Raw genomic sequence first — 27,845 nt, 5'->3', positions numbered from 1 at the left:
GTATTTAGACAGGGCCATAAGCAAAGTGGAAGTTCTCTCCTCCCTTCAGAGAAAAGTACATCCTTCTTTGATGGCCCCTTCTTTCCATGGGGTTTCATTCACAGAGATCCTTCGTGTAGGTCATTTTTTGCCACAGGCTTTCCATGCCTGAAATGCTCTCATGGGCTTTTTAGCAAAATCTGAATGCCTTAAGGGCTGATTCTGAGATCAGAGTGCTGTTTAGTGCATTTGTCATTCTATGGCTGCTCCACTTCTGATCCAGCTCCTTGCTACTGTTCCTGGGAAAGCAGCAGAAGATGGCCCAAGTACTTAAGTCCCTGAACCCATGTGGGAGACCCAGATGAAGCTCCTGGCTCCTGGCTCTGGCCTTCCAGCTCCGGCAGTTGTGGCCTTTGGGGAATGAACCATCATATGGAAGACCTTTTTCTCTGTCTCTCCGTCTCTCTGTAACTCTACCTCTCAATTTAAAAAAATTCCATAGAAAATTTGCATTCCATTTTCCACCAACTTTCTGAAGCCCCCTCATATGTATATGTATATATAGATATATAAACATGCACATATAGATTTATTACAAGGAACTGGTATATACAACTAGGCAGGCAGAAAAATCTCAAGATCTGCAGGGCAAGTCTGTACCCAACTTGCAGGACCCGGGAAAGCCAGTGATGTTGTTCCAGTCCAAAGCTGGCAAGCTCAAGAACCTGGAAAAGCCGAGGCTTCATCATGAAGAAAGCAGGAGAAAGCTGGGCCCCAGTGTGCAGGCAGTCGGGCAGAGTGATTCTTTCTTACCACAGAGGCCCAAGCAGCCACACTGGGAGGATCACACACTTTATTGAGTGCACTGACTCAGGTGTTACCTCACCCAGAAACAGCCTCACAGAATTGCTCAGTGGCCCCATTAAGGTGACACAGAAAACCAACTGCCACTGTCCTCCTCAGTCTCAGCTTCTCCTTCAGTGTCAGCTTTCCATGATGCTCCCTTGGGGTTAACTTGTATTTCACATCTGAAAACAACTTTCTTTTGTTCTTATTCTTGAATAACAGTTAAATGAAAGAGTCTACATAGTTAATTTTCTCAGCACTTCAAAGCTATTATTCTATTGTCCTTTTGATGTGGAATAACTAGGCAATGGTGAAAGTTTAGGTGAGCAGGAACTCTTGTACCCCAACAATGTAATGCTATCTCTTTAACTGGTTAATTTGATACGCCTACCTTCCCAGGATGCACCTGTCACATCCAGGACCAGGGACATGCTAAGACCCCATCTGTTTGCATATCCAGTTAGGGTACCACCTCCTTCCTTATAAAAAGAGGTGGAAGGTTGGAGAGTCCTCTTTCCACCATGGTCCTTGCTCCTGTTTGCCCTCTTTCCACAGTGGGACACTCTGGGATGGACCTTTTCCATCCTCCCACTAATTTACTCTCATACGGACCTTCCTGATTATTGGTACTGTCTTCAGTTTTTCTTTTACCTTTAGCTTATGGGCAATCCTTTGGCACACTCATGTTGTGCATTTCCCTGTGTGACATGGCCCACACTAACATATCAGTACTTACCCCTTTGCTGCTAAATAAATTCTGTTCTTATTTGCATGCTATGCCAGTCTCCACTTATTGTTTCTACTTCTGCAGGAGGCAAGTGCCTGGATTTAAAAACGAATACACTTACTGCCCACATCATTTCCACTTCTTACCTTGAGGCTGAATAAAACATTTTAACCATGTAGGTGCTCAAATGTTACTATATGGACTTTTAACTTTTGAAGCTAGCATTGAAAAAAAGCAAAATAAAAAGGTTTCTTATTTTCTCCTAGCTGGCAATTTTTACTTCTTTGGTCATTTTCTAAGCAAATGAAACCTTGTAATAAATTATTACCTTTTCATATAGAATTTCTAAGAAGAGGTTAACAGAAAACCTTCTGTACACGTAGAGTACTGGGTACATCAATCAGTGCTGCAAGAAGCACCAGGCAGAGCTCAGCTGTCAGCAAGTTTAACTGTCAATGGCTATCCATTATCATTTGTCTTCTATACTTAGTTGCTGTACATCTCAAATGGATTTTGATTATTTTTCACATCCTTAGAACTCAAATATATCTGTTGGATGTGCTCCATGACATAATAAAAAGCATCTTAAGAGTAAGTTTAAATGATGGCTAATACAAATCACTTTACATGAAAAGTCATGTTCAAAAATAATTTCTATTACAACTGAAGCAACAAATACTTCATGCAGGAGAAATGCTATAAATCAAAATAACTGAAAATTATAGCTTAGTCCTCACTGCAAATTTGATATCACGTCACAACAGAAGTGTTAATTACTTAATCCATGCCAGTCTGCATTGCACAAAAGGATTGAGTTCTGAGCACATGTCTTCCTGAGGTCTCTCTTCTCCCAGCTTTTTTCTGTCAAGTGTTCCTCTCACCTCTGACCACTGCTTTTATTTCCATGCTAGCCCCTTCCCTGGAGGTATCACCAATGTTTTTTAATGATATGTATTTCTTTTTAGAAAGCTTTTATTTGATAAATATAAATTTTATAGGTTCAGCTTTTGGAACATGGCGGTTCTTCCCTCCATACCCGCCCTCCCATCCCCAAACCATCCCACCTCCTACTCCCTCTCCCACCCCATTCTTCATTAAGATTCATTTTTAATTATCTTTATACAGAAGATCAACTCTACACTTAGTAAAGATTTCAACAGTTTGCAGCTACACAGATACACAAAGTATAAAGTACTGTTTGAAGACAAATTTTACCGTTAATTCTCATAGTACAACTCATTAAGGACAGAGGTCCTACATGGGGAGCAAGTGCACAGTGACTTCTGTTGTTGATTTAACAACCGACACTCTTATTTATGGCGTCAGTGATCACCCCAGGCTCTTGTCATGAGCAGCCAGGGCTATGGTGCCTCTTGAGTTAACAAACTCTGACAGTATTTAGACAGGGCCATAAGCAAAGTGAAAGTTCTCTCTTCCCTTCAGAGAAAGGTACCTCCTTCCTTGATGGCCCTTTCTTTCCACTGAGATCTCACTCACAGAGATCTTTCATGTAGGCCATTTTTTTGCCACAGTGTCTTGGCTTTGCATGCCTGAAATGCTCTCATGGGCTTTTTAGTCAGAACCGAAAGCCTTAAGGGCCGATTCTGAGGCCAGAGTGCTGTTTAGGACATCTGCCATTCTATGAGTCTGCTGTGTGGCCTGCTTCCCATATTGGATCATTTTCTCCTTTTTAATTCTGTCTGTTGTTATTAGCAGACACTTGGTCTTATTTATGTGATCCCTTTGACACTTATTCCCTTTTTTATTATCAGTTATGCACTTAAAATGATCACTTTAACTAGTACGACGGCATTAGTGCCTGCCAACTTATGGGATTTGAAGTCCCATGGCAAGTTTTTAGCTTTACTCTTAGGTGTAAGTCTGTGGGAACGTGTATCAAACTGCACATCTCCCCCTTCTCTTATTCCCACTCTTATTTTTTACAGGGATCAATTTTCAACTGGATTTAAATACTCAAGAGCAATTCTGTGTTAAGTAAAGAGTTCAACCAATGGTATTAAGTAGAAAAAGAAAATAGTAAAAATAATAAAATAATAAGCTGTTCCTCAACAGTCAGGACAAGGGCTGATCAAGCCACTGCTTCTCATAGTGTCAATTTTACTTCTACAGGTTTCCTTTTAGGTGCTCGGTTAGTTGTCACAGATCAGGGAGAACATATGATATTTGTCCCTTTGGGACTGGCTTCTTTTTTTTTAAGGTTTTTATTTAATGAATACAAATTTCACATGTACAGCTTTTAGGAATATAGTGTTTCCCCCTCCCCCTATTCCTGCCCTCCCACCCGCACTCCCATCCCACCTCCTACTCCCTGTCCCATTCCATTTTTCATTAAGATTCATTTTTAATTCACTTTATATACAGAAGACCTACTCTATACCAAGTAGCGATTTCTACTGTTTGCACCCACACAGGCAAAGTATAAAGTACTGTTTGAAGACAGGTTTTACAGTTAATTCTCATAGTACACCTCATTAAGGACAAGAGGAGTAAGTGCAAAATGACTCCTGTTGTTGATTTAACAATTAAGTCTTATTTTTTTTTTTTTTTTTTTGACAGGCAGAGTGGACAGTGAGAGAGAGAGACAGAGAGAAAGGTCTTCCTTTGCCGTTGGTTCACCCTCCAATGGCCGCCGCTGCAGCCGGCGCACCGCGCTGATCCGATGGCAGGAGCCAGGATCCAGGTGCTTTTCCTGGTCTCCCATGGGGTGCAGGGCCCAAGCACCTGGGCCATCCTCCACTGCACTCCCTGGCCATAGCAGAGAGCTGGCCTGGAAGAGGGGCAACCGGGACAGAATCCGGCGCCCTGACCGGGACTAGAACCCGGTGTGCCGGCGCCGCAAGGTGGAGGATTAGCCTATTGAGCCACGGCGCCGGCCCAAGTCTTATTTTTGATGTCAGTGACTACCCACGGCTCTTGATAGGAACTGCCAAGGCTATGGAAGCCTTTTGGGGACTGGCTTATTTCACACAGTATGATGTTTTCCAGTTATTAAAACATTCCTCCATTTTGTTGCAAATGACCAGATTTCATTTTTTTCTTATTGCTGTGTAGTATTCCACAGAGTACATATCCCATAATTTCTTTATCCAGTCTTCTGTTGACAGGCATTTAGGTTGATTACATGTCTTAGCTATTGTGAATTGAGCTGCAATAAACATGGAGGTGCAGATAGCTCTTTTATTTGCCTATTTAATTTCCCTTGCGAAAGATCCAGGGAGTGGGATGGGTGGGTTGTATGGTAGGACTACATTCAGATTTCTGAGGTATCTCCAAACTACCTTCCATAGTGGCTTTACCAGCTTGGATTTCCATCAACAGTATCACCAAGTTTGTATCCTAAGACTTCTTAGTAGTCAATACTGTCCACTTTCATAATTGCAACTACCATCTACATGTGCATAATGCCTACTCTAAATCTCTCTTGAGCTTTAGCACTGATTATTCAATCATTTGCTAGAAAACTCCCTGAATACCAAGTACCTCAAATATATTATCTTCCCCCAAATGTGATCTTTGTCCTGTGTTGACTTCCTGGCCAACAGTGTTATCATCTATCTAAACACACTAGACTGAAATCCCATTGAAACACAGAGGAGTAGCTACACAGAGAACCAGCTCAGTCAGCAGGGTACTGAATGGTCATCTTGGCCACCAGCAAGGACCCACCTGAAACTCAACACTGCTGGTGCATGCAAGAATGCAAGGACTTTAAGAACTCAGAGCAAGGGTGAGCACTGGCTCAGTGGTTAAGATGACACTTGAGACTTCTGCATCCCATATCAGAGTGCTTCCCAATTCCAGCTTCCAGCTAGTACACATTCTGGAATGGCTCCAGTAGTTGGGTCCTTGTCACCCATGTGGGAGACCTGGATGGAACTGCACGTTCTTGGCTTTGGTCTAGCCCAGCCCCAGGTGTTGCAGGCATTTGAGGAGTGAATGGGCAGATGGGAGATTTCTCTGTCTCTTTACAATAAACAGAATTAAAAATTTTAAAAAGACAAGTCTAGCAGTAGCTCATGGCATTATGAATTCTTGGGCATAAAAGTAAAGGATGTGGGTATACTACTGTTTTGTTTTATTTAGTAACTTTTAAAAAAAGATTTAATTTATTTGAAAGGCAGAGTGACACACACACACAGAGACAGACAGAAATAGAGTGGTATCTTCCATCTGTTGGTTCACTTCCCAGTGGCCACATCGGTCCAAGCCAGAACTCTATCCAGGTCTCCCACATGGGTGGCAGGGGATCACATACTTGGGCCATCTTTCCCTGCCTTCCCATGCACATTAGTGGGCAGCTGGATTGGATGCAGGGAAGCCAGCACTTGAACTGGCACTCAGATACAGGATGCTAGAATTGCAAGCAGTGGCTTACCCCAGTGAGCGTAATGCTGGCTGCTAGTAACTTCTTTCTTTGAGTACTTTCAGCACTAGAGACTGTGATACAAAGACAGTATTGACAATCACTGGGCTAACTGGGCTAATGAGAATGACAGGCCAGGAACTGTGCAGCTCTCGCTAACAGGGAAGAAGATATCTGCCTGGAGGCAGACTGACCAGTGATCAAAGGACTGTAACCGTAATTGTTGAGGAAGGAAGGCGGTAAGGAGATGTGGAGGAAAATCCTATCAGTCCCCGTGAAGCACAATGGGGGCAAGGCCAGAAGAGAATATTCACACAAAAACATGAGGACAGGGTGGATGTTTGGTTTTTGGGTTAAGACACCCATATTGCACACTGGAGTGCCTGGGTTCAACACCTGACTCTGGCTATTGACTCCAACTTCCTGCTAATGCAGAACCTGGGAGACATCAGTTATGGCTCAAAATAATTGGGTTCCTGCCACCCATGTGGGAGACCTGGTTCTTGGTTTCAGTTCTAGCCAGGGGCTGACTGAGAATACCTGGGGGGTGAGCTGGGAGATGGGAGCTCTCTCTTTCTCTGCCTCTAAAACAAATTTTAAAAGGAATGAGAGGCAGGCGCCGCGGCTCACTAGGCTAATCCTCCGCCTGTGGCGCCGGCACACCGGGTTCTAGTCCCGGCTGGGGCGCTGGATTCTGTCCCGGTTGCTCCTCTTCCAGTCCAGCTCTCTGCTGTAGCCCAGGAAGACCCAAGTAGCCCAGTGGAGGATGGCCTAAGTGCTTGGGCCCTGCACCAGCATGGGAGACCAGAAGGAAGCACCTGGCTCCTGGCTTCGGATCGGCACAGTGCGCCGGCCGTAATGGACACTTGGGGTTGTCTCTCTCTCTCACTGTCTAACTCTGCCTGTCAAAAAAAAAAAAAAAAGAGAGAGAGAGAGAACAAAAGATTTAAAATTCTCATAATCTGAGATGTCCATAAGGCAATAAATATAAATGAAAAAAGATTTATTTTAAATATATAAGCAATGAGACTGTTGGGATGGGTCTCAAGACTGGCCTATAATGATAGAAAAGTCTACTTTACTTCTGAAAGCACTCTTCATGGGGAGAAAAGGAGAAGCAAATATCTCACATCAAGGTTAATACACAGGGGTACTTCAGAGGGCTCAGAGAAACATGAAATTAAAAGTTGGGTTCATTTTAGTACAAAAAATCTTAAAATCATATATATGAGGGATCTTTAAAAACATCATGGGATATATGATAAAATGGTGCATAATTTCATAATTTTTTACCCCAAAATAAAATTATCGTTCAATCTCATTTTCCTTCTGAAGTACCTCTTTTATGTCCTTCAAGGAAAACTAAGTAAACAGAGGCACTCTAGAACATGTCTGAGAGACAGAAAAGGAAAATGAGACTTAAAAATATTATTTATTATATATATTTGAAACAGACATAGAGGAAGGAAAGAGAGAGGGAGAGAAAGAGACAGACAGAACTCCCATCTGCTTGCTCACTCCCCAGATGCCACAAAGGCTGAGGCTGGGGCTGGGCCAGATTGAATCCAGGGCCTGGAACACAATCCAGGTCTCTCACATGGATGGCATGGACCCAAGTAGCTGAGACATCACCTGCTGCCTCCCAGGGTGTACCAATGTGCAGGAAGCTGGAGTCAGGAGTGTAGCTGGGACTCAAACACAGGCATTCCAATATGCGACATCGGTCTACCTAAAAGCATCTTAACCACTATGCCAAACACTTGTCCTGGGAAATGAGACTCTGATAGGGCAACCACACCAAAGCCAATTGGCCAGAGTAGGTACGACCGTTTTTAACAAACCACAAAACCGGCAGGTGAGAGAAAGAGAGGGATTCCATGTGTCTACACAACCACAAGTAATCTCGTTCAGCAAATGCAGGACGTCTACCATGTTCCTCATCTCCCACAGGATAATGTCCAGGGATCTGCTGCCAGAGCTTAATGCAGACCCAGAACATGAAGTGACTAATAGCTTGGAAGAAAGCAACATATCAGTTTAGAGTTCTCAAAATTGAGGGCAAAGAAAGCAGGATCACTACAAATCATCCTGATGAGAAAGAAAATGAGACATTACATGAAGAAACTAGCAAGACTGCACAAGATGAACTAAATCTCAAGAGAGGCTCACACGGAAACTGAAAGAGCAAATGCAGGGCAGTCCAGGTTCATGTGGCTTATTCCAAAAATTAAGACATACACAGAGAGTTGAAGGTTGCCAGTAATGACAGGAACAAGTAAAAGAGCTTCTTCACCTCTTTTTTTCCAACTTTTTTTTCTTTTTTTAAAAAAAGTATATTCAGAGCAAGAATACACAAGAAATGGGTTTGTCACTAGGGGCCAACTAAACAATGGATGAAAACACTTATCAGTATGCTGTGGCTGCTTCTTTCCCTCTCAGGAGAATCACCTAACAACTGCAAGTCTTGGAGAAAGGCTGAGGTCCCTGACGATGGGTGCAGAGCAAACAGGTTCTCAGGACAGTCTCTCTGTTACACACTCTGCCTTCAGCTCTGTAAAGCGTGGTTCGCGTCTTGTACCTTCATGCTGGTTTCAAGTAACCTCTCATTTTCATTCCCATTTAGATGATTTGTAATTACTTGCTTCTCTGCACCGGGATTTGCCAACTTTAGTCACTCTGCTTTACATCACTAAATGCAAAGGGTTTTTTCCAGCTCTCGGCGAGGCAAGCCTCTTCCCCAGCAATGGCACTTCTTTGGCCCCCTCCCTCTCCCTCTGTTTTCTGAGATATCCAGTCCTCTCAGCACCTTTGGTTGAAAAGATGATTCTTCTCCCCAGAGAAACGTTCTGGCCCCCTTTCAAAAACCAACTGAGTATAAAGGCAGGGGTTTATTTCTGGGTCTTGTTCCATTCTATTGATCTATACATCTGTGCCAGTACCACAATGTCTTGTGGTAAGTTTTAAGATCAGAAATGTGTGTCCTCTATTTTTGTTCCTTTTCTTCAAGATTGTTTTGACTCTTTAGGGTCCCTTGCATTTCCATATGAATTTTAGGGCCACTCTGTCAACCTCTGTTAAAAGTCAGTTGGTATTTTCATAGGGTTGTCTGAATCTGCAGGTCAATATGGAGAGTACTGGCCTCTTGATGACGCAGTCTTTGGATTTATGAACATGGATGGTCTCTCCATTTATTCAGGCTTTCTTTAATTTCCTGTGATAATACTTTTTAGTTTTCAATGCCAATGCTTTAATTTTTATTTAATGAATATAAATTTCCAAAGTACAGCTTATGGATTACAATGGCTTCCCTCCCCCCATAACTTCCCTCCCACCCACAACCCTCCCCTCTCCCGCTCCCTCTCCCCTTCCATTCACATCAAGATTCATTTTCAATTCTCTTTATATACAGAAGATCAATTTAGCATATATTAAGTAAAGCTTTTAACAGTTTGCACACACAGAGAAACACAAAGTGAAAAATACTGTTTGAGTACTAGTTATAGCATTAAATCACAATGTACAGCACATTAAGGACAGAGATCCTACATGAGGAGTAAGTACACAGTGACTCCTGTTGTTGACTTAACAAATTGACACTCTTGTTAATGGCGTCAGTAATCCCCCTAGGCTTTTTTCATGAGTTGCCAAGGCTATGGAAGCCTTTTGAGTTCACCGACTCTGATCATATTTAGACAAGGTCATAGTCAAAGTGGAGGTTCTCTCCTCCCTTCAGAGAAAGGTACCTCCTTCTTTGATGACCTGTTCTTTCCACTGGGATCTCACTCGCAGAGATCTTTCATTTACAAGACTAGTGTCTGCAAATACTAACTGATAGAATAAAAGGGAGAGAACGATCCAACATGGGAAGCAGGATACACAGCAGACTCATAGAATGGCAGATGTCCTAAACAGCACTCTGGTCTCAGAATCAGTCCTTAAGGCATTCGGATCTGGCTGAAAAGCCCATGAGAGTATTTCAGGCATGGAAAGCCAAGACACTCTGGCAAAAAAAAAAAAAAAAAAAAAAAAAAAAAAAAAAAAAAAAAAAAAAAAAAAAAAAACAAACCCAACAACAAGCAAGCCAATGCTATTTTAAATGGTATTTTTAAAATTTTATTTTCCAATTGTTTGTTCCTGCCCCCATGCTGATTGCTTTACCTGAAGACCTCTCTGACCTCCTCCTGCCCCCGTGTCTCCTGCTTGCTATTCCACCCACACAGTCTCAGAAACCAGGATTCCTCTTCCCCAAAGTGGGTCACAGGAATTAGAACCCTTCTTCCCAAAGCAAGACCCAAAACGTAGGAAGGCCACTCTCTGCCTCTGCCTCAAAGACTCTCATTCCAGAAGGCATCCTGCTCCATACCCAGGAGGAAGCGGATGCCACACTAAGAGGCCAAAAAGAAATGGATCAGATAGGCCTTGCTGGGTTCTCCTCTGCCTATCACATCAGATCAGACCCTCTATCCAATGCATTTCTACACAGCTATCAATTCTCCACTGAACTGACACTAAAATGGACAGTTTTTCCTGGGTGTTCAAGTCTTCATCTCTGAAGGTGCATGTGTCCCATAAAACTAAATCTGCTGTGCTTTTCTCTTCCTAACCTCTCTTTTGTTATGGGTCTGCTGGCCGTGATCCTCATGATAGGTGAAGACAAGTATATACCCAAAGCATTGTGCATATGTGTGTACCCAATGCGTACCACAATGCGGTGATCACTAAAAAGCAGGCAACTCACATGTTCATCAATAGAATGGAAAGTATGACACATTCATAGGGTAATCACTAAAGATACTATTGCCACATCCAAGAACATGAAGTTACACCATATAATGCCTACCATGACTCCATGTATATGGACACAAGAAACACACACTGAGTCATCCCTGGCTCCTGGCCCAGAGTTCCTAAACCCTGGTCATTTTCTGAGTGACAGGGGTGAAAAGCAGCTCTTATTTTTCACAAGCTCCTCCCAACCATACCTGAGTTTATGCTAATAATGTGACTCTGAGAGGACACACACCCCACCCCTCAACTCTGGGAGAAGAGTAGGGCTGAACATTGAGCTGATCACCAAGGGCCAATGATTCAATCATCATGCCTGTGTGGTAATAAGCCTCCACTAAAACCCCTACGTGACAGGTTTCAGAGAGCTCTGGGTCAGTGAGTGACCTGGGTCAAGAGAGTTAGCCACCCCACTCCACAGGGACAGGAGCCCCACCTCAGGAGGCTCTCAGCCCTCACCCTGGGTATGTCTTCATCTAGCTGTTCATCTGTGTCTTTAGCAACTCCTTCTGTAATAGCCAAGAACAGTGTTTTTCTGAGTTTATGAGCCATTAGAATAAATTGAGTAGGGGGATGAGGGAACCCTGACCTGTAGCCCAACTCATACAGACATGTGGGTTCCCTTGGATCCACTACTTGCAACTGGAATCTGAGTTGGGGATGAGGCAGTTGGCCTTATGGGGCAGAGCCCCTACCCTGTGGTGTCTGTGGTAACTCTGGGCAGTGAATGTCAGAACTGGATTGAACTGTAGGATACCCATTTGCTATCTCTAAGAGAACAGCTTGATGAGGAAGCCTGCACGCCAGGTGTCAGAAGTGCTGTGAGTAAACGCACACACACATAAAGTTAAAGGTCCGGCATCCGCCACGGTGCTGAAAGTCAGAACAGTATTTACTTTTGGGAAGGGCGGGTGGCGGCAGTGATTTCTGGAAGGGGACACATGGGGAACTCTGGACTCAGTCATGCTCTATTTCCTGAACAGCTTTATGGCTACCTCAGTGTGCTCTCTGGTAATTCATCAAGCTGTGGACATAAGGCGGTGTATTTTTTTCATTTGATAGCTAGTAAAATTGTTAATTTTTTAAAGGATTTATTTATTTATTTGAAAGGCAGAGTGACAGAGAGGAAAGGAGAGACAGAGAAATCCTCCATCTGCTGACTCACTCTCCAAATGGCTGCAACAGCCATGTCTGGGCCAGGCTGAAGCCAGGAGCCAGGAACTCCATCCAGGTCTCCCACATGGGTGTCAGGGGCCCAATGGGGTATCTTCCACTGCCCTCTCAGGTGCATTAGTAGGAGGCTGAACTGGAAATGGGGCAGGGCAGCCAGGACTTGAACCAGTGCTCTGATATGGTCTGTTGGCATTGCAAGCAGCAGCTTAACCTGCTGCACCACAACACTGGCCCCTACTACTAATTTTTAGATGCTTGGTCATCTCATTCCCCAGGTTAAAATCCTTCAACAACATTCTGACACATGCCACGACACAGATGAACCTGAGCATATGATGCTAAGTGAAAACAAGTCAATCCCAATTGGGCAAATATGTCTTCCATTGGTCTGAGACAGCCTTCCTTTCTGTTCTCTCTAAATGCCTGTCTCTCTCAGGAAAGCCTTGGCCACCCCAGATGGGTCCATTCTTCCATTTTTGCTCCCCTAGTACCCTGCTGTGATTCCTCAGGACCACCCTGAAATGATGACTGGCATATATCTGAGTTTAATGTCTCTGTGTTCCCCACTGGACAGCACACTGGTGCCCATTCACCTTCCTCCCCCACCACATATCACACAGGAACTTCTTGGCTTGCCTGGTGTACCGGACATGCATTAAACATTGCCATATGAACACCTGAAGCAATGGTCCCACCAGAATTTAGGAGTTCTGATTCAGATGAATTATTATCTGGTGACAACATATAAATAGAAAACTGCATCACTGACCTTTGGGGAATCGTAACAAAGACAAGTCAGAAAACCTCAAAAATAGCGCTCCAATATTTACAAAACAATGAAGGCAGACACGCTGCTAATCTATAGCAAGACCTTGGAAATGATTAATAAAGGAACAGTTGGTAGGCACTGTGAAGAAACGCTGTGAAAGGGAGTGCAAGAACAGGTTTCTTCATGCAGGAGGCAGAATAACAGCCACCTTGAGATGTCCATGTCCCATTTCCATTCACACACATGGCAGGGGAGATCAAAAAGTCAGGCTGATAATGAACTGACTTTACCAGATTTATCTTGAGTTATCTGGCTGGGACCAACATAATCATAAGAGTCTTATAAATGTGGAAGACAGGGAAGATCAGAATCAGAGACCTGACGGTGAAGGCAGGAGCCACCTGCCAAGGATAGCTGGAAAGGGCAGGGACTGGATGGTCCTGGGGGGCTTGCTGGCAGGCAACGCAGCCTCACCCACACCTTGATTTCAGCCCAGTGCGACCCATTCAGACTTCTGACCTCCAGAAGTGAAGGAAAATTAAATTTGTGTTGTCCTAATCCACTGGGAGGTTACACCACAGAAGTCACTTTTTTCCCTTTCTTGCCGTGTTCCTGGCCTAACTGATCAGGACAGAGTAAATAAGATTCCCACTCCCACCCCCCCCAACCAAAATATATGATTATATTATTTGTGATATCGTTAAGATATGCTAAATGCAGTCAATTAAGTGAATTCAAGAACTGTGAAATACTCACCCCCAAGAGTATCGATGAATGGAATTTTGTCAACCATCCCAGAAGGTTTTTAGCAGCACACTAAAGAGGGATTTTTAGCACAGGGTTCATGGGCCATTTGGGGCTTTAAGAAGCCACTGAACATCCTAAGCCTTAGTAAAAGTTTTCTATACATCTACGTGAGTAGGCATTTTTCTGCAGAAATGCCCACAGATTTCATCAAAGTCTTTAAGGGAATCTATAACCCCAGAAGATTAAACGTAGAAGATACACAGTATGTTCACTAGTGACACAAAGCTGCTAGAAACATTGAAAAACAGCTCAAACGACTGAATGGACTGGCTGAATCCAGCAAAGATAGAAGTGTATGGCTTAGGTGCAGTCTCCATGAGAAAGGGTTGCTCAACAGTCAGCTCAGGATGAGGCAGTGATTAGGATTACAGAAAACTTACAGGACTTCAGGGAACAGTTCACTCTCCTCTGCACTGGTGAGTTCAAGCCTGAGACAATGTGTTCAAGTTTGGGTTTCCCTTTTTATTCTTTATTAATTTCTCTTGGCTACCATAGTAAACTATAAAACATAAGGTTGAAAACAAAAGAAATGCATTGTTCTGCAGCCCTGGAAGCCAGAAATCTGTATCATGGTGTGGGCAAGGTCCATTCCTTCTGGAGGCTCTCAGATAGAAACTGTCCAAGAACCCCTTCACCCCTGGTGACTGTCTCTGTGCCTCGTGGCTTGGGCAGAATCACTCACTTCTGTCCACCTCCTTCTCCCTGCAGCCCCAGTTTTGTGGGTCTCTGCAGCTTCTCCTCTTTTATAGGGACACTCACTAGTCACTGGGTTAGGGCCCACTTCTATGCTAGCATGATCTCATTTTGACCCTTAACGAATTACATCTGCCAAGATTCTATTTCCAAATGAGGTCACACTGTGAGGTTTGGTGGATATAAATTTTTGTGGGATGTAATCCAACCCATGTCTTAGTCTATCCAGGCTGCTGTAACAGATTATCTTAGACTGAGCAACTTACAGCATGAATGTATTGCTCCTAGTTCTACAGGCCAGGAAGCCTTACATCAAGGCACCAGCAGACCTGGTGTCAAGGCAGTGTTGGCTCTCTGCTTCAAAGATGTCTTCTGTGTGTCCTTATGTGATGCAAAAGGGCAAACACTCTCTCCAGCCTCTTCCATAAGGGCACTAACGAGGCCTCTGCCCTCACGACCTAACCAACCCTAGAGGTCCCACTTTTTATTATCATCACATCGGACATAAGAATTGGAGGGGAAACCAACTTTCAGACCATAGCAAGCTTAGGACAGCCACTGGGCTCTAAGACTCTGTGATGCATTTCCCATGTCCCCAATCTGCTCCTGTACCTGGCCATTACATAGAACCAACAAAGTGTGAAATGCCACTCACAGCAAAGGCAGAATATGGGAGCACAGGGTAGAAGACAGGGGATGCCAGCCAGAGGTACCCAATGTAAAGAAATCTGAGAAGCCCTGGGAACCAAAAGAATGCCAAAATGTGTTCAGCAGGAGAGCAAGGGTGAGAAGGCCTGAGGAAGGACTGGGCCAGACCACACAGTGGGTGCCTTACATACCACAGTAGAGAGTCCAGGTTTCCATCCCAAGGATGATGAGAAGCCATTGCAGGGGTCTGCACAAGTGGTGACATGACTAGGTGAACCTTTGCAATTATTTTGGCAGTGTCAGGGGGAAAATTAACAGAAGTTAAGAGAAGAAGCAGAGAGACAAAGAAAGATGGAGTAAGAGAGGACAACAGCCTGGATGAAAATGGCAACCAACAGACAGACATGCTACCTTCTGAAGGCAGACCAGATGTGGATGAAACGTGGGGCCAAGAAGGAAGACAACTCCGCAGTTTGTTTAAATACTGGCAAGCAGACAGCAATGTCATTTATTGAGATGGCGAGACAGGGGAACAGGACAGTGGATTGAAAGGAGGGGGAGAATCAAAGCTCCATTAGAGTCTTATCAATTTGGAAATGGCCTTGAGACATTAAAATAAACATATCAAATACCAAGCAGTTAGATGTACAAATCTAGGGCTCAGAGGATTGGTCTGGGCTAAAAATAAAGATGCAGGAGGAGGTACTAGGAGGTATGTGGAGAGTAAAACTCCCAGAGTGCTGTCTTACTTCTTTACAAGAAAGGGTACTCATTAAGTGTCCTTTTTTAAAATTTTAATTTATGATCTCAAACCTCAGGCAGCTGGATTCTAAGATCTCCCCTGTATCACTCAGCTGTTTGGTTACAAGAGACATGAAGAAGGTGAAAGGCACACGGTGTGATGCAAGACTGAAGGCTAGTGGGGCTCATCAGGAGGATCCTGTTATTGGGTAAGGAGAGAAGTGAGAAGCCGGGAGGTGACTGAAAGATACACCACTTTATCTAATGAGGGGCAGAATCATACTAGCTCACGAAAACAGCAAAAACACCTTAAACCTGGCAAGGTGGGAACCTCCACAATAAATTATTTTCATTTTATTTATTTTCATTTTTATTTGAAAGGGAGAAAGAGAGAACGAGAATGAGAGAGAGAGAGATAGAGAGAGAGAGGAAATTTTCCATCTCTGATTTACTGCCCAAATAGCCAATGCTGAGCCAGGCCAAAGCCAGGAGCCTGGAACTCAAACTGGGTTTCCCACATGAGTGGCAGGAACCAAAGTACATGACCGTCATCATCTGCTGCCTCCCAGGGTGCCCATCAGCAGGAAGCTGTACAGGAAGTGGAGGAGCTGGGACTTGAACTCAGGTACTCTGATATGGGATGTGTGTGTTTCAAGCACCAAATCCCCATCCCACACAACAAATTATTTTAGACCCACACATGTACATCTATTTATGAATTTAATGGTAGCATTTCCTGATTTCACAGTCTAAGCAGGAGAGCTCCTGACATACTGCTTTGTTTCTACAGAATGTGAGATTCCATAGTATGTCTACTAGAGTTGAGCTCAAGTGTCTGCGGTAAAAAGAGAGAAAAAATAGGGAGCAGACTGAGTTGTAGTGAGCAAAGGGGAAAGGGCAGGAATCTCACTGTACACACAGATGTAGAAGAGCCAATCTGCCCAATGGCCTACAATGACACATACCTGTCCAGTCCCAGTGCAGCACTTCTAAGTAGCCCATTAGTTCTTCAGTGGCCTGTCTTCAGTTCATACCTTTCTCACTTCTGCAACTACAGACTAAACACCTACCCTGTAAGATATATATAATGGCACCCTCACCAATCCTTAACATTTGTTTTCTCTCTTCCATTTCTCTACCTTTGTCATCTATATTTGTATATTCTCAAGGTTGATAAAATTTACTTTCTGGGGCGGGCATTGTGGTGCAGTGGGTTAAGCTGCTGCTTGGGATGCCTGCATGTTATATCAGTGCCTGAGATCGAGTCCTACCTCTACTTCTGATCCAACTCCCTGCTAATATGCCTGGGGGGCAGCAGATAATGCACCAAGTACTTGAGTTCCGGCCACCCATGTAGGAGACCCAGACAGGGTATCTGACTCCTAGCTTCAAGCTGTCCCAGCCATGGCTCTTGTGGGCATTTGAGGAGTGAACCAGGGAATGGATTATCTCTCTCTGTCACTCTGCCGTTCAAGTAAATAAATAATCTTAAAAAAATTTACTTTCTGGAGCCAGCATTGTGGTATAGCAGGTAAAGCCACTGCCAGTAATGCTGGCATCTCTATGAGCACCAGTTTGCATGCCAGCTGCTCTGCTTTAGATCCAGCTCCTTGCTAATGACCTGGGAAAAGCAGGCAAAATGGCCCAAGTGGTCGGACCCCTGCCACTCATTTGGGAGACACAGATGAAGCTCCTGGCTCCTAGCTTTGGCCTGGCTCAGCTCTGGCAGTTGCGACCATCTGGGGAATGAACCGGTAGACGGAAGATATTTATCTCTGTCTTTAACTCTTTCAAATAAATATATCTTCCAAAAAAATTATTTTCTGTTCTACAACCAAGTATTCCAGGCTTAAACTACAGATTTTTTTTTTTTATTTGACAGGTAGAGTTATAGACAGTGAGAGAGACAGAAAGGTTTTCCTTCCATTGGTTCACCCCCTAAATGGCCGCTATGGTCGGCGCCGTGCCAATCCGAAGCCAGGAGCCAGGCACTTGCTCCTGGTCTCCCATATGGGTACAGGGGCCCAGGCACCTGGGCTATCCTCCACTGCCCTCCCAGGCCACAGCAGAGAGCTGGACTGGAAGAGGAGCAACTGGGACTAGAACCCGGAGCCCATAAGGGATGCTGGCACTGCGGGTGGAGGATTAACCAAGTGAGCCATGGTGCTGGCCCCTTAAACTACAGATTTAAACAGTGAAAACCTAAATAACAAATAAAAGTATTACCATTACCATTATATAAGTATTAGTCCAGATTGGGCAGGCATTAAGTGTAGCTGTTAAACTATCAGGAGCTTAACAATCCCAAGTCCCACATCAAGTACATGGCTCCAGACCCTGCTACTGCAGACCCTGTTAGATGCAGCAGTAATGGCTCAAACAGTGGGGTCTCTGCCACCCACAATGAGTTCCTGGCTCCCAGTTCTTCCCATACCCCAGCCCAGCCCAGCCCTGGCCATTGTAGGGATTTGGTGAGTGAACTCGAGGATGGGAACCCTGCCCTCACCTCGCATCACAAACATATTTGCTTAAAAATTACAGAAGTTTAGTCTGTGCTAGGATTCACTCCTTCTCTAGGATTCACTAACTGCTTAAAATCCTGCCACCTTTTTAGCTTGCTTCACATTCTGACCAGGTAGTCTGGACCTGTAGAGTTCCTCTTGTTTTTATAGAGAAAAACATGCGATTTTCAACATATTCCCAGGACCTTCTTCTTCCCCACTCATTCTATCAATGCTTGGAATTCATTCCATTCTTGAAGCTAGGGAATAAACTACCAACCAACCAACCAACCAACCTGTTGAGAACTTACTTGTTTCTGGATATCCCCTTTAGAGAATACGACTTTCCCCCCCTTTTTCCAGTAGGAAGACTTTTCCCTTTGTAGTGAAAATTAACAATAGTGCTTATAACAGAGAAATGTCACTAATGATCTAATCAATGCAACATTACCATTTTTATTTTCACACTAATTACTTTGAGTTCTTGTCCACTATAAGCAAATTTAACACAGTCATGGTTCAAATGCCTCGTATTTACTTTGGTAGCATAAACACAGCTGTTATGGCAATCCCCTTTATGTCTGCATAATGTTCCTCTGAGTGGATAGATCACAATTTATTAAACCCTCTTGGCAGGCAGTACGAAGAAGTGGCTGGTATGGGCGGTACGTTTGGATGGACCATATCGAGTCCCAGATTTGCTGAATCCCAATGGACACCCAGCTTCACTCTAATCTGCCCAACACCAGTTACTCAGCACCACCCTACTACATTCCAGTACCACAGTGATTACTGAATATACAAGAGTGCACACAAGAGAGGATCCCTGCCCTCAGAAATCAAGAAAGTACATACATAATTTCCCATTTTGTTAAGTGCTTTATAGAAAAGGCACTTAATTTGAGCCTGGAGTGCCTTGAATTCCCCAGCCACAAACAGGATAACATACCACCCAGAGCCACAAGGATGGAACATACCCAGGTAAAGTACTTAACTCCACTCTTGGTCCTTGGTATGAACCTCATGTATATCAGCTACATTCCTGCCAGGGATAAACAAAGCACCAAAGCAAGACACAGTCTCTCAGGCTGGCATTGTGGCACAGCAGGTTAAGTCACTGCTAGTGATATGCAGCCCTATTAGAATACTAGTTCGAATCCTGGCTGCTCTGCTTCAGGCCCAGTTCCCTGCTAAAGTGCTTGGGAAAGCAGTGGAAGATGGTTCAAGTACTTGGGTCCCTTCTACCTGGATGGAATTCCCGGCTCCCGGCTATGGCCTGGCTCAGCCCTGGCTTTTGTGGCCATTTGGGGAGTGAACCAGTGGATAAAAGAGCTCTCGCTCACTCTCTTGCACTCTGCCTTTCAAATAAATAAAATAAATCTAATAAAGAAAATAATCACTTGCACTTTTTAACCTTTTTTCTGTTAATACAATCCTACACATTTTTCAAGACTGATTTCACTGCTGAAATGGCTCTTTCATCCATTTTTCCTCCTGATGTTCGTGTTTCCACTCACCTCCTTGAACATACTAAGTATATGTATTTATAAGAGCTTCTTAAACATCCTCATCTGCATTTCCATTATCTGTGTCTTTTTCTAGTGATTATTTTCTGCTTTTTGCATGACTGGTAATTTTTAACTAGATCCTAGTCTTGGCTTTCATGTCTTTGGGAGCTGGATTTTGATGTATTCCTTTACATATTGTTGGACTTTGTTCTGGGACCATAAAGTTACTCAGAAATCAGTCAGATTCTACTAAAGTTTGCATGTAAGCTTTGTTAGAAAGGTCCACAAAATAGGCTTTTCCTAGGCCAGCCTGGCCTCACTTCACACAATACATTAGGAAGTCCCCCACTCTACTGATTACGAGAATAGGACTATTCCCAGCCTTGTGTGAATTCTGGATTATCCCACCTGCTAACTTCTGGCAGTTCTTCACAAAATGTGCAGTTCATTGCTGAACCAAAGACACGAGTGGCCCCTGCACAGTGATGCTGAGCTGGCCTCTGCCAACTTCCTTCTCACTAGAATCTCATCCCGGTCACTATCTCTTCAACTCGGCAGACTACCTGCCTGAATCTGCCCCTCCTTGCATTGCAGCCTGGAAACTCTCTCTAGGTAGTAAGCTGGGGCAGTGATAAGCTCCCTTATTTAACTCTCTTCACTGACCTAGCTCTACTGTTTCATAACTGTGTCTGGGTTTCATTAGCTAAGGTGGGCCAGTGAACAAGCCCTGATCCTCCATGATAACAAGAAGCAAAAGTTCTTAAGTTTGGGTTCAAATCCCACACTTTCAATGAAACTTTTCTAGACTATAAGTCCAAATAACTTTTTGTTTACGATCTTTCACGGTAACAGAAGCTCCACAGCATGTTCACCATCGCACCCCCAATACACAGATTACTACAATGCCTACCACCGGTTCCACTACCAGACCACACCCAAAAGTAAATGCAATCCTACACTCCAGGGGCTCACTAGTCCAGGAACAGTCTTCAGTGCTTGGTTAAAACACACACCACTATCTTTAACTTCCAGGGGCTCACAATCTGGGACAATTTAGAAACCAGATCTTCATCCATTAAATAATATTTAAGATAAAAAAAATAACATATAAATGAACATTCAGAAGAGAGATCAGTGAACTTTTTCTTAAAGGGCTAGAGAGTAAACATTTTAAGCTGTAGGCCCTGTAGGCTCTTGTTCCAACCACTCAACTCCACTGGACTAGCCTGAAAATCACTACAGACAACACTAAACAAATGTACAATGAACCTCTGCTTACAGTAAAAGGTTGCTGGCCCCTGGGCTATGCTTTACAGACCCCTGCTTTAGAACCAAGTCTGCAAGTTGTAGATGCCTGCAAGGTCTCTTACAGAGCATGTCTTGGCTGCACTGTCCAACAGGGCTATCTCGTCAACAAAATGACCAAGTTCTTGCCGGCAGGAACAACATACCATGTCTTCTGCATACATCACAGGATCTGTGTAACATGATAGGTGCTTATTAAGTACTTTGTGATTTATTTTGTTGGACTTCTGTAGGGCTCTCTTTTTTATTCAACATTGCCTCCAACAGTAAAGAACTACAATTTATGGAAAATAATGAATGCCTAGTGCATAAGATACTTAAAAATGATAAAACAGACAAATGTAGATGGTCCCGAGAAACTTGAATAGTTTCTTTTTGTAAAATAAGTCAAGACTGTTGAACAGAACTGGTCCTGAACACTAGACTAATACTGGATTTCCTCTGAGAACTATGTAAAGGAACAGTTAACAAACATATCTAAAATAAGTTTCCCTTACAGATTCTCTCTCTCTTCTTCAAAAGTTTTATTTATTTATTTGAGAGACACAGCAAACTCCCATCTGCTGGTTCACTCCTCAAATGCCCACAAAGGCAGGACTGGGCCTGAGCTGAAGGTAGGAGACAAGAACTCAACCCGTGTCTCCTACTTGGGTAGCAGGAATTCAATTACTTGAGCCACTACTGCTGCCTCCCAGGGTCCATATTAGCAGAAGGCTAGAGTCAGCAGCCAGGGACTGAATGAAGGTACTCTGATTGATATGAGTGCGGGTGTCTAGACTAAATGCCTACCCCCTCTCTTGTAAAAAAAAAACAAACAACTTTCGTCATGTGCACGGACAGACACTTTAACCACCATAAGTACTGCTAAATAACTTGACTGTTGTCAAAATTCAAACTATTTAGAAAAGACAATGATTTGATATATTGCAAAAATTTTTAATTGTTTAATCAAAAGGGTAATCTCACAAAAGTAGTGCTGATGATGTTTAAATTAACACTTTCTCTGCTGCATATATGCATGTATGAGTAAATGTGGATGGACACACACATACTCCCACCTGTCCTAAGAGATTGGTTTGAAAAGCACATCACCATCCTTAATGAGTACACACTAGCAAGCTTGTTTAAAAGACTCATCTTACTACAGTACAGCTGCACCCTGTTCGAGGTGGGAGGGGCCTTGGAAGCTATCTGTCTCATCATCCTTCTTCCAGTGAAGTGTTTCCCTTTTCTAACATTCAAACTGAGGCTCCATAGTTTGTTCATAACTAAGGTAAGCTGGAGTTCCGTGGGGCCTCTATGAAGTGGAATCCTGATGCCCTGGCAGATGCCCAGGTGCTGTGCAGAGGCAGACTCACAGGTCTGGCCACAGGATGAGCACGTGAGCCTCATCTTCCCTCAACTATTCCCGGTCAGGTGATTAACTCCAATCAGGACTGTGCATTCATTCCTAGCAATCTTTTTCTTAGCTTGGGTAGCTTTAGCCCATCATTTTGCATCCTGAGATCTTAGGAATTCTGACCCTGTCATTCAATGTACCAGTTAAATATGCGATGTCTTTATCAAAACCACTGGCACAAGGATCAAAAGTCTTCAATGTGGAGAACAGCAGGAGGCAGCAGGTGCAGGCAGCCCTCCTCAGGGGCTTGGGACGGCAGCTGGACAGGGATTTGGTGGGAAGGTCAAACGGTTTTTAAAAAATATTTTAATATTTATAGCCTATTAGAAATCATCCCAAAATGAAGGAAAAACACAGCATGTAAAAGCATTTTCTAAGATGTGGAGTTCAATATAATTTATTGTAAATGTATTTCCTTTATCTTTTTGCCTGGTTACTTGATTTATGCCAAAATTGGGTTTCGACCCTCCATCTCCTTCTCATTCCCTTCTGCACACTCAGGATCCAACGCAGTTTTCTCTGAATATTCTGAAATCTGTATGTCCAGTAGCCCCTGCCTTTGCCCCTATCAATTATAAATTACATGACTCTGCCTCCTTTCACCCAAATTCCTGTTTCCATATCAACCTCTTTCACTGTTTATGAGAATTTGAGAAATTGGTTTGAGAAACCAATTTTAGGTTCTCAAAAGGATCCATCCAATAGAACCACTTTTGTAAAACATAAAAACCCAGCACTCATTCGTAAAAATTTCATTGCATCACTACAGTCAGCAAGATAGCCACAAAGACCTATCACTGTAAAATTGTTCCCTAAGGCTCTAACATCCAATTCTGAAATTTTGTATGCAAAGCAAAAAGTGGCTGATAACAAATTCTTCCCACCAGCACATCTGCATGCATAATTACATCATCAACATGGACTTGCTCCTCTCCCAGCCCCCATCCTGGGCTCAAACAAAAAGTCAGTGTGCACACACAGAAAGCACATTTACAGTGTGTATGCCACAGTGGGCAGGAGCCATGTCAGACTGCTCTGCAAAGGTATTACAAGATTTGTTCCTAGTTTAAAGCTTACTGTTTGAGTGAGGAGCAACACAGCAATGTGGTCTGTGCATAAATAAGGACTCTAAAAATGAATTACTACTTAAAATACAAAATTTGTCAGATCCAAAGAGATGACTCTTAACTCACCAAGGCAATCTACTGACAAAAAACATATGTTCAAAGTACAACACTTGTTAATGAAATATTTAACAAAATACAACATTTTGCAAAATATACTTTTAAGATACCAAAGCACCTAAGAAAAAAATTGCCAGTCTGTCCCTTAAAGCTAGAGGACAAATAAATCTTAGTAAGTTACTCACGCCAGACTGACAGCGGCACTGTAAAACAACAGAAAGAGTTCCTAATCCTACAGTCAAGCCACAGATTTAAAATGAGCCATGTTGAGTTCTAGGGAAAATGGTAAAATTCTTTTCTCTATATATTCATTTCTATCCAACATTTAACCCTCACAGGAATTTTCATGAATTTCACATCTATTGCCCACATCTGGTTTTGAGCCAGGAATTTAGATAACTGGTATATATATATTTTCATATATGCTTAATTTGAACATCACTCTACTTACTGTCAAAAACATTAAGTCCTCAATAAACATGTCAAGAATTCCCTTAAAATCAAAACTGTAAGAGCACGGAGGTCACAAAGAATAGAACACTTTTTTCCTAAAAATATAGAGATTCTGAAATTCACTAAATCAAAATTATAATGGAAAATAACTAAATATTATTCCAATTTTATATAATTTTCTTAGGCATGAATAATTTTAACAGATTTATTCCATTCCATTAAATACATTCCTGAGCTCCTGCTGCAAAAGCAGAAGACTGTCTTATATCTCATATAAATCACAACTTAGAAACAATTTATAGGTAGAGTAACTTATAAAGATCTCACCAGAATGAAAGCTTCAGAAACACAGATTTTTATCAGTTTTGTTCACTGATGCTACTCCCCTTCTCCCTAGTGCCTTGAATGGTGCTTGGCGTATAGTAGGATTTTTTAAAATATTTATTTATTTGAAAGGTACAGTTACAGAGAGGCAGAGGTGAGAGGTGGAGAGGTAGAGAGTTAGAGAGGTACAGAGAGAGAGAGAGATCTTCCATCTGCTAGTTCACTCCCTAAATGGCTGCAATGGCTGAAGCTGAGCCGATGTGAAGCCAGGAGCCAGGAGCTTCTTCTGGGTATGCCACGTGGGTGCAGGGGCCCAAGAAGTTGTGCCATCTTCTACTGTTTTCCCTGGCAGATTAGCAGGGAGTTGGATCAGAAGTGGAGCAGCTGGGACTTGAACAGCCACTCATATGGCCTGCCGGCACTTCAGGCAGCGGCTTTACCTGTTATGCCACAGCACCAGCCCCAAGGATTTTAAATAAGTATTTGTTGGGTTGCAAGAACAAAGACCCCTTGGTACAAAGCCAGACTCAAACTACCTGTGGGGTCACCACCACTACACCATGAGAAAACCTGGAGCAATCTCATGAGGCATGGAGAGTCTCCCCTAGAGAATCAAGGGAAGGGAGAGAAGGCAGAAATTTAGAGGACCTGATCTCATTCAGTCTTCTCACACTGCCCAGGCTGGTTCAGTGCTGCCATGTCTAACCCCATGAATTCAGAGACTCAGTCGGGTTAACAGCTCTTGGCTGCTGTGGGCATTTGAGGAGTGTACCAGCAGATGGAAAATCAATCCCCTCCTCCACTTTTCTCTGTGTCACTCTTCCCTTCAAGTAAATAAATAAATCTTAAAAAAAAAAAAAAGAAATTCAGGAACCATTTAAACCTCTCAACAGCCTTACGAGGTAGGTACTGAGGCATGACAGAACCACTTCGGAGGTGTCATGTCATGCCACACACCTTCAACACAGGTCTGACCAGGAATCTTCAAAGCGTCCACAGTGCTTCTCCAGTGAGAGGGGTGGACTAACCTTGTCCACACATGCCCTAGTGGAGCGCCTACAACAAGCTCTCTCAAGGATGGGGCTTTTGTCTGGGGTGACAGAAAGGTGACAGGAAGGCAACGAGTAGTTTCAGCACATGGACAACCGTGGAGCAGATTTTAAAGCGAGGGCCTTGTGGGGCCCACGGGAACCGAGCGCCAAAGACAAACCACAGATTTCAAAACACTGTGCGGGGCCAGCTCTTGCTCCACAGCTTGCCTCTTCCTCTTCCTCCCTCCCTTCCACGTGACCCTCACGGTTCTCCCCACCAGAAAATAGGCTCCCATTGTTAGTGCCACCGTTTGGCAACATTATGTGCCCCAACCCGAGAGACTGGCACAGACCACGCAAACATTTACTGAATGAACCAGAGACAAAGGGAGCTTCTGTAGCCAAGCTGGGATCCTAAAAGCCATTTTTTAACAAAGTAGGGATGAGAAACACACGGGAAGCATCTACCTGTTGGTGTATAAAGAACTGTAAAAGCCCACTTCAAGCTGAGGGACTACAAAAAAAAAAAAAAAAAAAAAAAAAAAAAAGCTTTCCTCGATTCTTCGATTCTTCTTCCCAGCCCCACAGCCTCCAGAAATTTAGAGCGCACACGGGTGCACACACACACACACATACACACGCAGATCTCAGAGGGGCACGATGCTCCAGCATTCAGTCTATAAAAACAAACACCCTCACCTCATTTAGACTGCCTACTTCAGGTCATCTTCACATGAAAAGCAGTGTTTTTTGCTTTGAATCCCCTGTCAGTATTCTCAGGGTGACGGTGGGGGTGGGGGTGAAGAAGCCAGTGGACATTTCTCCAAAAGTTGCCAGCGGACCACCCACCAGAAAAATCCCTCCAGGATGTGCAAAATACGGCCTTTAAAAAGCGCCCAGACACTTCAACAAATAGACTTCACACTAAATAGTTCAGCAGAGCCCACGTTTATAGGGAACTAGGAGGGCCAGCCAAACGGCTTCCAAGACAATTCAACATTTCACCCCTTCCCCCTGGATGGCACCGGGACTTGGCCACCAGCTGCACCTGGGGCGGGTCCTGCGCGGTGTTAAACGTTCCGGCGTGCAATTACAGCACGGCTCCAGGGCAGAGCAAGAGCCAAGAGCAACAGGGACGATGCCCATCTTCCTCTTCCACCCCCTGCTCGCCGGGCACGCGGGTAAAACGGCAGATGCGTGCGTTAGAAAAAGGCTCCATCCTTCGCGAGCCAAAGCAGCGCCAAGTCCGCGCTTTGGGGGACTGAGGGGGACAGACCTGGCCACAGGGAAACACAGGTTAAGACCTCACCACCACCACCACCAAGGAGTTTTGCGCTCTTGCACCACCTCCTTTGTCTCGCTGCCTGCCCCTGCAAACTCGCAGTTCAATGCCCTGCAGTAAACAAGCTACCGGGCGGAAAAAGAACGCTCTGAGGCTTTTCACAAAGAAAGGGAAAAACCCAATCATGCCTCGGAGCTTCATCCCTCCCCCACGCCCCGCCAAAAGGCCGGGATCTGCCCACGGAGACCCGGACCCCAAGCGGACGCGAGGGGGACCGCGGGTACCAGGGTCCGGGCCCCCAGCCCGCTGGGCCTCTCCCCAGGCCGGCACTCACCTCCGTGGAGAGGCAGCGGCGCCAGCACCTGGCCGCGGACCTCGGCCTTGGGCGAATCGAGCCCGTAGCGCCCGCGGTCGATGCGGAACGTGAGCGGGGCGCCGCGGCCGGGCTCCTGCACCGTCACGTTGATGAGCGCCGTGTAGTACTCCTGGCTCGCGTTGTCCGCCCGCGCCGGCCACAGGCCGCAGGTCAGCAGCGCGAGCGCGGCGAGCCGGGCCGGGCCCGCCCGCGCCGTGCCGCTCATCGTCCCTCCGGCCGCCGCCGCCGCCACTCGCGGACCGGGCTCCCGGGCCGGCGGCGAGAGGCGGGGCGGGCGCGGCCGGGGTTGCGGCGGGGACGCGCGCGCGCGGCCTGCGCGGCGCCGGTCACGAGAACGGCTCTCCTCGGCTCCGCGGCCGCGCGGCCCAGCGCCCTCACGTCCGCGACCGGCCTGCGAGGGCGCGCCCATGGACTCTTCGGCGAGGACAGTACGTCAGGGAGCGCGCGGCGGGCTCCTCGGAGCCCCTCGAGGACTGAGGGGGCGGACTCCCCCCATGCCCACGGGCCGGGTTCGCCGGGAGGGAGCGCCTGTGAGCACGCGGCGGGGGTGGGGAGGGGCGCCTCCAGGAGGGTGCGCCCGAAGAAGGGACAAGGGGGAACAAAGTCAGGTTGGCCCCGCGACCGCCTCTGGCGCGCGCCCGCCGCCTCTCCGCCCCGCCCCCGCCTGTCTGGCGGCAACGCGCAGGCCCGAGGCGCAGCCCCGCCCCCGCGCATGCGCGCCAGACCTTGTCCGCTCCCGCCCGCCCGCACGCGGACTGGAGGATGCCGTGGCGCCATGGAGCCATCGTTGAACCAGTTTGTCCGTCAGGCACGGTAGCCTTGGGGCCCGGAACCTGGGTGCCTTACAAGGCTTGGGGACAAATCCGAGGCCAGAATGCACAAGAAGAAAGCTGAAGCTTTAAATTTTTTTAAATAAAAAATTAGATTTGA

At 45.0% G+C, this 27,845-nt stretch overlaps 1 protein-coding gene across 6 annotated transcripts in view; it reads right to left on the bottom strand.

The window, feature by feature from the left end:
• RNF130 (ring finger protein 130) overlaps positions 1–27,575 on the bottom strand; it is a 142,331-nt gene extending 114,756 nt beyond the window's left edge. For all 6 annotated transcript variants that reach the window (XM_008274988.4, XM_008274990.5, XM_008274987.5 and 3 more), the window contains exon 1: positions 26,874–27,575. In XM_008274988.4, the coding sequence (XP_008273210.1) occupies positions 26,874–27,324 (451 nt within the window). In that variant the 5' untranslated portion in view covers positions 27,325–27,575. The remainder of the gene's footprint in view (positions 1–26,873) is intronic.
• Positions 27,576–27,845: the final 270 nt, after the last annotated feature.

This window comes from Oryctolagus cuniculus, chromosome 6 (assembly GCF_051225735.1).
Source record: "Oryctolagus cuniculus isolate XC-2025 breed Fujian yellow rabbit chromosome 6, ASM5122573v1, whole genome shotgun sequence".
Lineage (NCBI taxonomy): Eukaryota > Metazoa > Chordata > Mammalia > Lagomorpha > Leporidae > Oryctolagus > Oryctolagus cuniculus.
The sequence above is the reverse complement of the archived record's forward strand: the minus strand, read 5'-3'. Positions and strand labels throughout refer to the sequence as shown.